Source organism: Dreissena polymorpha, chromosome 13 (genome assembly GCF_020536995.1).
Source record: "Dreissena polymorpha isolate Duluth1 chromosome 13, UMN_Dpol_1.0, whole genome shotgun sequence".
Taxonomy (NCBI): Eukaryota; Metazoa; Mollusca; class Bivalvia; order Myida; family Dreissenidae; genus Dreissena; species Dreissena polymorpha.
The window spans coordinates 47,383,354-47,393,177 of record NC_068367.1 but is presented as its reverse complement, the minus strand read 5'-3'; the positions used below and the strand labels follow the sequence as shown (position 1 = coordinate 47,393,177).

Below are 9,824 nucleotides of genomic sequence, written 5' to 3'. Positions count from 1 at the left end.
CTGCATCATTTAATGACTTATAAAGCTCTTCGCCTCTCTAAATAAGAGGCGATTATATGTGTCGCCGACATGTGTGGGTAATTTTCTCTTCACAGCATTTAACGATTTGACAATTGAAGCAAAATAGTTTTAAAACCTTCTAGGACTTATTAACGTTCTTTTATTTCCGCTAAATTGAAAACAGTACGTTGTCGCCACCTCGGAGGTTTCATTGTTTTTTATATTAATGCATCTCTGATACGAGGTGGCGCCAGTGGTTGATGGCCGTTACACGATGCCACAGCAGGCACGCATCGCATTGGTAAATTTGTATGAACAATTAATCACTTACATGCCTGAAACAACCGCACATAAATCATGTTAACTGAAATTCCACCATTAATTAGTTCATTTCGCGTTCGTAAAACAGAAGAGATTTAAAGTTGTTAAATATAATCGGAAACAATGCGGACGACAACAGACATGATTGTGATTGGAATGTATATTATTGCTTTCGTGTTTTTGACGAAAACAGAAGCGTTTTGCATAGCCAGTCTAAAATATCAAGGTAAGTTTATTTATCAATGATATATAATGTGATGCGTACAATATACGTGTACTCTGGCAACTAGTCTGCGGGACATGTCAGTAAACGACAAAAGTACATAAAAGCACAGAAGCTTAGAATATAATCGTAATGATCAATTTATAATCGTGGCCATAAACAAGGTACCGCTTTTTGCAAATAAATAAATATGTTAGCAGTTACATTTACCTTTGCCTAAATGATACAACAGCATTCATTTTATTGTGCCTTCATAATGCTTGCTTAAGGTAATTATATGATGTCTGCTTTCTTTCATATACATTTACATATTCTTCATTGACTTCCACTGAAAATACTACTTCTAGAACGTTTTGTTCGTCTACAGTACTAGATCTAGTTCTACTACTAACAATACTGATTGATACTATTATTACGACTATTGCCACCACTACTATAGACTGTATCGACAATGTTCCCGCGCCAATGTTTACTATTGCAACGTTAAATACTTATACTTCGTTTTCTTCAACTACTACTACTACTACTACTACTACTACTACTACTAATACTACTACTACTACTACTACTACTACTACTACTACTACTACTACTACTACTACTACTACTACTACTACTACTACTGCTTCTACTACTACTACTACTTATACTACTACTACTACTACTACTACTACTTCTACTACTACTACTACTACTACTACTACTACTACTACTACTACTACTACTACTACTACTACTACTACTACTAATACTACTACTACTACTACTACTACTACTACTACTTCTACTACTACTACTACTACTACTACTACTACTACTTCTACTACTACTACTACTACTACTACTACTACTACTACGACTACTACTACTACTACTACTACTACTACTACTACTACTACTACTACTACTACTACTACTACTACTACTACTACTACTACTACTACTACTACTACTACTACTACTACTACTACTACTACTACTACTACTACTACTACTACTACTACTACTACTACTACTACTACTACTACTACTACTTCTACTACTACTACTACTACTACTACTACTACTACTACTGCTACTACTACTACTGCTACTGCTACTGCTACTGCTACTACAACTACTACTACTACGACTACTACTACTACTACTACTACTACTACTACTACTACTACTACTACTACTACTACTACTACTACTACTACTACTACTACTACTACTACTACTACTTCTACTACTACTACTACTACTACTACTACTACTACTACTACTACTACTACTACTACTACTACTACTACTACTACTACAACTACTACTACTACTGCTACTACTACTACTACTACTAAGTCTTCTTCTTCTTCTGCTACTACTACCTCTACTACAATACTACTTCATTAAATAGGAAATATGACTTTAGTATACTAAATTAGCGTATACGTTTCGTCTTATAGATCAGGGCTCCGAATGTGTCTACAGGGACCACAAGTTTGAGTCCGGTACGACGTACAAGGCGCCGGCTCCGTACTGCGTCCAGTGCACGTGTGACAATGGGGACATGCCTTGTTGTGGGTGGGTAGTAGAAGTACTTTTTTGTGAGTTATAGTCTCCAGCCCAAGCAAAGGTAAAATATTGGTATGCCTGATGAGTCGAACGACCACTAATTTTAATAGAACTATGTTAATGCCTGTATAAGCGAAAAAATATATGTGAGTAGTTCAATAATTTGATGATTCAATGGCTATTGCTTAAAAACAAGAAAAAATGAACAAATGTATATGGATAAATACAAATATAAACAAAACATATACATCACACATAATTGAAAATAAATGCTTAAGGCTAAAAAAGTACGTACAGGTATTTAAATGGATTGATTATTCGTATAAACGTTCTGAAAGCAACAACTTTTTATAATAGCACTCTTTCATTGTAAAGTTAATGTTTTGCAGAAACCCGCAATCAACGATCTCAAATTGCATATAAAGATACTAGTATATTATGCTTATAATTGAATTGGCGTGTTCGCCCTATAGGTTTATCACGATTTTGTGTAAACAAAAACACGTACAAAGCACAAACTTTGGTACACGTAATATAACAAGAAATATGATACCATAATGTTTATGTTTTGAAAAAAACCCCACAATGAATATATAACATACAGTTTTGTAAACAAATTATACATAAAAATGAAATTTTGCTTTCCAACGTACACGCCGTTCATAGTATCATATTTTGGTGTCTTTCAGGTACGGCAAAAATGCTGGCAAAATTAGTATACGTGGATGCAGGCAAATAAGCCGCCTGGATAGCTGTGAAATTGTTTTCGTCGATGAAAATCAGCCCGATCGACCATGTCAATATTTTAGATGATATAAGAGGTCATAAATAAACATTTGAATTTTTACAGCTATAGCTGATATCTTGATAAATGTTGCATTTGGTATGTTGCCGTACATTAATTTTGATAAAACTATGTAATCCCAATAATTATTCAACAATTACACATTTACAAAATAAAGTAAGTATTGTATTTACTAAGAAATCTGCTATTCAAATACCAACAACTACACAAATCAAATACATATAACCCTGCCCTTTACATGACTTAACGACAATTAATTTCGCATGAAAAGGAAGTGATTTAATTAAGCGAACACATGGGAAGCAATCAAGTAAATAGACCAAAAGCAATAACGTTCAATACATTATTATGGCTATTTATTGATTTATCGTTAGAACAGTGACATTTTAAACACCAATATGCATATCAAACGTTTGCGTTGCTTCAAAATAATAATATATTTGGATGTTCCGTATGATCTTCGCAATGCTCTGGGCACATTATGACAGACAGACAAACTGACATACAGACAGACATATTATTTGAGTTGAACAATGTACATCGTCAACATCACGTGTGGTTGGTATTGATACTTGTCAACATGTATATGCGCAGAAAACAAATGTCTACAAACATTAAAATTAGATGCAACACAAATTGAAATACAGAATATTACTAATTGGTAAATTAAGTAATACGATTTGGCAAATTCGATCTGATACTCAATGATTCCTTAACAATAAACGAGGTTTTATTATCTTAGATCTTTTCGTTGATTGCAGCAATTGTAAATACTTAAACCACGTGGATTATTATAGCAATATTTGAAACAAAGTATTTCGTCCTTATATCAATTAATAAATACAAAATGAAATTCGTCTTCAATATCCGTAACATAACAACAAAGACGATATCTTTATTGTCTAGCTATATTGTTTCCTCTATATCTACCAGTCTGTATACAAGGGGGTGAACAGATAATCTTATTCGGCATAAATAAAATATTAAATGTTTCGGAACTAGGTCTAGGTAGATCTCCTATTCAATATTTGACTTAAATGTGTAATAAATGTCTAACATTCAACATATTTAACATATTCAAGTATACAGAACCAATTGTGCTTATATTAATATATCATTCTGAGTAAAAAATGTTTAACATTAATATCACGAAAGCTGTTAATGACATAACGGAACCCTTAATAATTCAATAATTCCGTTTCTGAACTTACACTTTTACAATAGAGTATTTTCAGAAAATGTGCTTAGTTTTGCAATCCATTTGTTAAGCCATATATAATGAGTTTATTTCATATTTGCCCATATGATCAATGCATATGATCAAATAAGTATTGGTCAAAGAAATTAAAGAATTAGAATTGTGAAACACGAAATGCCGTTTAAATTGAAATAATGCTATGATACTAATTAAATGCACACGAGATAGGTAAAGTCAGTACAAGCAAACACGCTTAAACAATATACTTTATTTGGAATAGCACACAATAAACAAAGCACTTAATAAAAGTTCATGCTCCTGGAATACCATTATAAAAGAGTATATATGCATTTATCCGATGCTTTATCAACTAATTAATGTATTGCAATCAACTGTTGTATGGCCAAACGTAGCTCTCTGTTAACTCTCACATACATTTGTACACCATATCATCATTGAATACATGTGTATTATCATTTATAATACCACCTGTTGCGTATGATCGTATAGTGTTAATAAACTACGGAATCGTGCGTTAGGTTCGACCTTTTAATAAACGTTAATACGAACTTGTAAATGTACAACATAAGAAGTGACGTCGATAGTATACATGACGTCGCGTGCATGTTAGCGGATAAATGTCAACGTTGTGAATTCCCGACATATTCCGGGCCTCGAAATGATATAAATTCTAACAACAGTAAAATATAACATGACATTATTTTAACTAGTATTATTAAATTAACGTAAGTCTCTGCTTATCACAAAAATCACATAAAGTCTCTATTATCACATTATATAAACATTCTCTAGATATTGTTTTCACATTCTTCAATTGGATAAAGTTTCACAATTGGTCGATGTGTGAGTCCATTTTTTGTTTGAACTTTCGCCGAACGAACGAGTCCGTCATTTCCCGGCACGAGTTCCTCCACAACGGCCAAGCGCCACTGCGTCCTCGGGCAGTCATCTTGAATCTGTACGACGTCGCCTACTGATATCGTCTGGTTGTTCTTTCCCCGTACTTGACTTCTTTCTCTGAGTGCCGTCAGATATTCACGTCGCCATCTTTGGCGGAAGTTCTGTATGAGTTGCACTCGTCGAGTACCTTGTTTCACAAGCGACGAACGATTGATGCAATAATCTGCTGGCAATGTCGCAGGCTCGACAGGAAGTGACGTTATTCGTCTTCCATATAGAAGATGGGCAGGCGTCAATGTTTCCGGCTGTCCTAGCTCGCCGGAAGTGACGTAAGTAAGGGGTCTGTCGTTGATAATGGCTTCTGCTTCAGTGACAATAGTCTGTAGTGTTTCATATGTCACGTACGCTTTACCAAGTACCTTCTTTAATACATTTTTAGTGAGACCGATCATTCTTTCCCACCAACCCCCAAACCAAGGGGCTCTTGTAGGGATGAATTTCCAATCGATTTATCGGTTGTTGAATTCATCATGCACCGCCGCAGATTCACACAAATTATTCAAATGTCTAGCAGCAGCCGTGAATGTCGTGTCGTTAATAGACATCATAATTTTTGGTGTTGATTTGCGACTACAGAAGCGCCTAAATGCAAACAGGAATGACTCCGCCGACAGATCTGGTACCAGTTCCAAGTGAACGGCTCTCGTACTGGCGCAGGTAAACAGACATATGTATGTTTTCATGTCGTTTCCGTTAGTGTCACGCACACTAAGAGCTCCGGAATAGTCAACACCTGTATACGTGAACGGGGCTACGTCTGACACTCTTGTCTTCGGTAACGGAGGAGGGTCTGGTGCTTTGTATGGTCTACCGGAAACCTTTTTGCAGATCACGCACTTTCGTTATATCGAACGAACGCATGGACGTATAGCTGGTATCCAGTATTTTCCACTCAAAAGTGTTATAGTTGAGCTGGGTCCGGCATGGTGTAACCTCTCATGGGCGTCCTTGGCTACCAGGTGCGTGAATGCATGCTTTGCCGACAGCAAAATCGGATGTTTCGTCTCTTCTTCTAAGGCTGCATTATGAATGCGTCCACCACAACGAATCACATTGTCCTTCATGAAAAGCTTAAGCTGTTTAACAAGCGGCGATACCTTCTTGTTATCTTTTAAACACTGGATTTCTTCAGGATATGATGTCATCTGGCAGGTTCGAATGCATGCTGTTTCAGCTTCTGTCATTTCTTGAATGGTTAGCTTTATGCCGGCTGGGTTTCGTCCATTGCGACAATAATGAATAAATCGCAGAACATAGGCAGTCACTCTGATCAGTTTCTGAAACGAACTGAATCTTTTCACGTCAATAAATTCTTGCGAATTATTTGTTGCCGTTACTGTTGCAACAGTAACCATGTCACTCGTCGGTTGCCACTCCGACCAAGCATCGGGTGTAGAAATCCACGTCGGTCCTTTGAACCACAGTTCACTCAATTGGAGTTGTGATGCTGATAACCCTCGTGTTAATAGATCGGCGGGATTTTCATGAGTCGGGTAAAAACTCCACTCCCGGTTCTGAGTCAAACTTTGTATTTCTGTCAGTCTGTTCTGAACAAATCGTAGTAGCGTTTTCTTTGATACTAGCCAGTGCAAAACGATCTGGCTATCAGACCACAGGCACACATCGGAGAGTCCTGTCTGTTGTATGATATGATGGCACAGACGGGCACCTGTCACTGCCGCCATTAACTCCAATCTCGGTATGGTTAACTTTTTCAACGGAGCGACGCGATTTTTTGACATCATCAGCGTGGTCTCGAAACCCCTGGAAATGTATGCTACCGCGCCGTATGACGACATGCTGGCATCACAGAATATCGTAGGATTACCGTAAGTCGACCATGACCTAATTTCGACCACTTTGTTTACATTAAAAACGCGGCCATTTGGATGACGTCACACGCAAGCGCTCCGAGTATTTCGATGAAGTGACATAACTACGCTTATAAACAAAAACAAATAAAAACAAAATGAGGAAAAAACAGGTAAAATTGCATTTCAAAATAAAAATTTAACTAAAATTACACAAATTTAACTATATCCCATGCATTTTATTGGTCCTATTTATTAAATTCCCACAAAAATTGAAATGTAAAGCAGACGATCTTAACATAACACTTTCATTGACAGCGCTTCATATCGGAAAATAGTAGTAGTAAATCGTAGTAAATTTAAGGCAAAGCTTTTTTTTATTAAATTGGTTTTCAGACCTCTTCTTAATGGTGATTTTTTTTACTTGTTTTCTTTTCAGGCTTATCTCAAACAATTTTGTAAAATGGGCACAGTGTGGCAATAGAGCCTGCAACCACTGGGTACACCTGTCATTTTGTACAGAAATTTAAGTCATCAGAAGAGGTGCAACATTTATGTGCCCATGCTGTGCTAAAGAAGAGTGAAAATTGTTCTTAAGAAAAGTGAAAGAAACATGTTCAATTGTATTTATAAAATATTGAAAACATATTTAATATATATTTACTGTTTTAGTTCTTGTTAAAATTGTTCAAAGAAGCGATGTTTTAAGTTAAGTTGGCCTAATCCATTACCACTAGAGTGCTGTCCCTTTCCCGGATGTGACGTATCGACTTAAGGTAAACAACGCGCGGAGTAAATGTTCTTGTAGTGTGTATGAAACTATCGGCTTTGCGTAGTAAAACATGCTGTAAATAATCATTTTTGACATTGATTTAACGGGAATTAAATAAATCTCTGAAGGTAAATAGTATATTGCTGCATTTTGTTGCCTAAATTCAGAAATTCTTTTACTTGTTTCCTTAACCGGTCGACTTACGGTAATTGGAGGATACGTGAAGTTTTGTTTCAGCAATGACGTCATGGTTGCCATGGAAGTAGCTACGTCGGAAATTGATTTTGACTGAAGAATTCAGGTCCGACGCAACATTACGCCATTTTTCTTGTACATCCATTGGTAATGTGTTGTCCCAATCGAATTTCTGTTGCCACAATTCTTGAAGAATAATCTTCGCCCTTACTGTAATAGGACTCAGTAATCCTAGCGGATCAAATACTCGTGAGATTTGTTGTAAAATTGCACGTTTGGTAATCACACCTTTTGTTTCTATCTGTCTTTCCGCAAACGTCAATGTATCTTCTTTACAAATCCATTGCATTCCAAGAATTTGTGTGCAAGTGTCCGTGTCTAGCAATTTCTCTTCAGACGCCTTAGCACGAAGTTGTTCACTATTTGAGTTCCAAGCACGTAGATTGAAACCTGCCGCTGACATCAGTTTTCTCGAAGTTGAATAAAACTGAAGTAGATCTTGTTCATTAGAGAAACTTGATAACACGTTGTCAACGTACAAATCTCTTTTCAAATAATCGGTCACCCATTCACTACTGTTTAGTTCAAGATGCTTGCGAATTGTGGCACCTAAAATGAAAGGCGAGCATGTTGCACCAAATAGTATAGTCCTGAATCTATATGTGGTCAGTGGACTGCACGGGTCACTCGGGTCACTCAACCACAGGAAGCGCGTGGCGTCTCTGTCAGATACATGAAGACCAATTTGTAAAAACGCCTTCTCGATATCAGTGGCTACCGCATATTTGTGCATCCTGAACCGTATAAGATTCCCCGTAAGGTCATTCAATTCAGGTGGGGACATAAGACAGTCGTTGAGGCTTGGTTGGTCACGAGATTGGCGACAACTGCAGTCATATACGATACGTATTGGTGTAGTAACCGAGTCTTTTTTCACTCCATGGTGTGGAATGTAATGCACTGTGTGTTCGTCTTATTGTTGGTCTACTTTCTCAATGACACCTCCTTTAAGCTGATCGGCGATTATCTCTCCATACGTCTTTAACACTTCCGGTTCTTGAGATAATCGGCGTATGGTAGCCTCTGTCCGTCTCTTGCATATATCGTAGTTGGTTGGTAGAGTTGGGTGGTAATCTCTCCAGGGTAATTTTGCCACATACCGACCATCTTCGAATGAAATGCTATTGCACATATATTCTTGAAGGTTACCGGAAGTACCGTCTGTTGACTCTTCTAAACATATTCCCATAGACTCAAGCTGCCAAAACTTCTCCATTTCAAATGTACTTGGTGGAGCGCTGATGACATTCATCATGTGTAGGTCAGTGGTTCGATGTCCTGATACCGGAAGTGGTCCCGACAACAAATAAACAATCTTCGATTTCACCGCTGTTGGTCCGTTGCCTCTGATAACTCGGTCTTCAACTATATCCCAATAATAATCCGTACCAAACAGAAGCGAAATTTCAAACAGATCGTTGTTGTGTTCTGTGAGCGGATGGGCTAATTTCAGACCTCTCAGATAATCCAAATTACGTATTTCTGTTGGTATGTTCTGTAATGGCACTGCTATCGTTGGCACTACAAGAACTTCCAGTTTTATCAAATCCCTCGTCTCGCTTTTCAGGTAAATCTCGCTTGTAGGTATGGACCGAACCCCTTGTGACATTCCACCAAACGAAGCCAGAGAAATTGTATCATGTCCGGTAACAGGGAGATGTAGAACCCTCGCGAGGTCCTCTGTAATAAAGGATCGCTGTGCACCCTCGTCAAATAAAATGTTGGCGAAAGAACTATGACTTTGGGAAAGAACTTTGGCTACAGCAGTCTTCAATAAAACGTTTGTTCTATCATGGGAGGCAGTGTGTAAGATTGCACTGTTGGTCATAGCCGACTTGAAAGGAATGGCTTCCGGGTTCATGGACGAAGCGGGTGTCGTCTTCTTTGTGCAAATGCTGCTG

General features: G+C 37.4%; 3 protein-coding genes across 3 annotated transcripts; 1 reads left to right on the top strand and 2 right to left on the bottom strand.

Annotated features, from left to right (window-relative positions):
* Positions 1-345: 345 nt before the first annotated feature.
* On the top strand, positions 346-3,026 carry LOC127856082 (beta-microseminoprotein-like). Its single transcript, XM_052392074.1, has 3 exons — positions 346-547; positions 1,993-2,110; positions 2,791-3,026. Exons 1-3 carry the CDS (start codon positions 445-447, stop codon positions 2,912-2,914), a joined length of 345 nt encoding a protein of 114 aa, XP_052248034.1. The 5' UTR covers positions 346-444; the 3' UTR covers positions 2,915-3,026.
* Positions 3,027-5,927: 2,901 nt separating this feature from the next.
* LOC127854640 (uncharacterized) lies at positions 5,928-6,884 on the bottom strand. Its single transcript, XM_052389702.1, has one exon. It carries the CDS (start codon positions 6,882-6,884, stop codon positions 5,928-5,930), a length of 957 nt encoding a protein of 318 aa, XP_052245662.1.
* Positions 6,885-7,855: 971 nt separating this feature from the next.
* Positions 7,856-8,656, bottom strand: LOC127854639 (uncharacterized). Its single transcript, XM_052389701.1, has one exon. It carries the CDS (start codon positions 8,654-8,656, stop codon positions 7,856-7,858), a length of 801 nt encoding a protein of 266 aa, XP_052245661.1.
* Between the last annotated feature and the right edge of the window lie 1,168 nt (positions 8,657-9,824).

Bases quoted from the DNA above. Each gene is read 5' to 3' on its own strand.
- LOC127856082 (XM_052392074.1), top strand. From the start codon at position 445: ATGCGGACGACAACAGACATGATTGTGATTGGAATGTATATTATTGCT. The intron at 548-1,992 runs GTAAGTTTATTT...TTCGTCTTATAG, and splicing joins AGCCAGTCTAAAATATCAAG to ATCAGGGCTCCGAATGTGTC. The intron at 2,111-2,790 runs GTGGGTAGTAGA...GGTGTCTTTCAG, and splicing joins GGGGACATGCCTTGTTGTGG to GTACGGCAAAAATGCTGGCA.
- LOC127854640 (XM_052389702.1), bottom strand. From the start codon at position 6,884: ATGTCGTCATACGGCGCGGTAGCATACATTTCCAGGGGTTTCGAGACC.
- LOC127854639 (XM_052389701.1), bottom strand. From the start codon at position 8,656: ATGCACAAATATGCGGTAGCCACTGATATCGAGAAGGCGTTTTTACAA.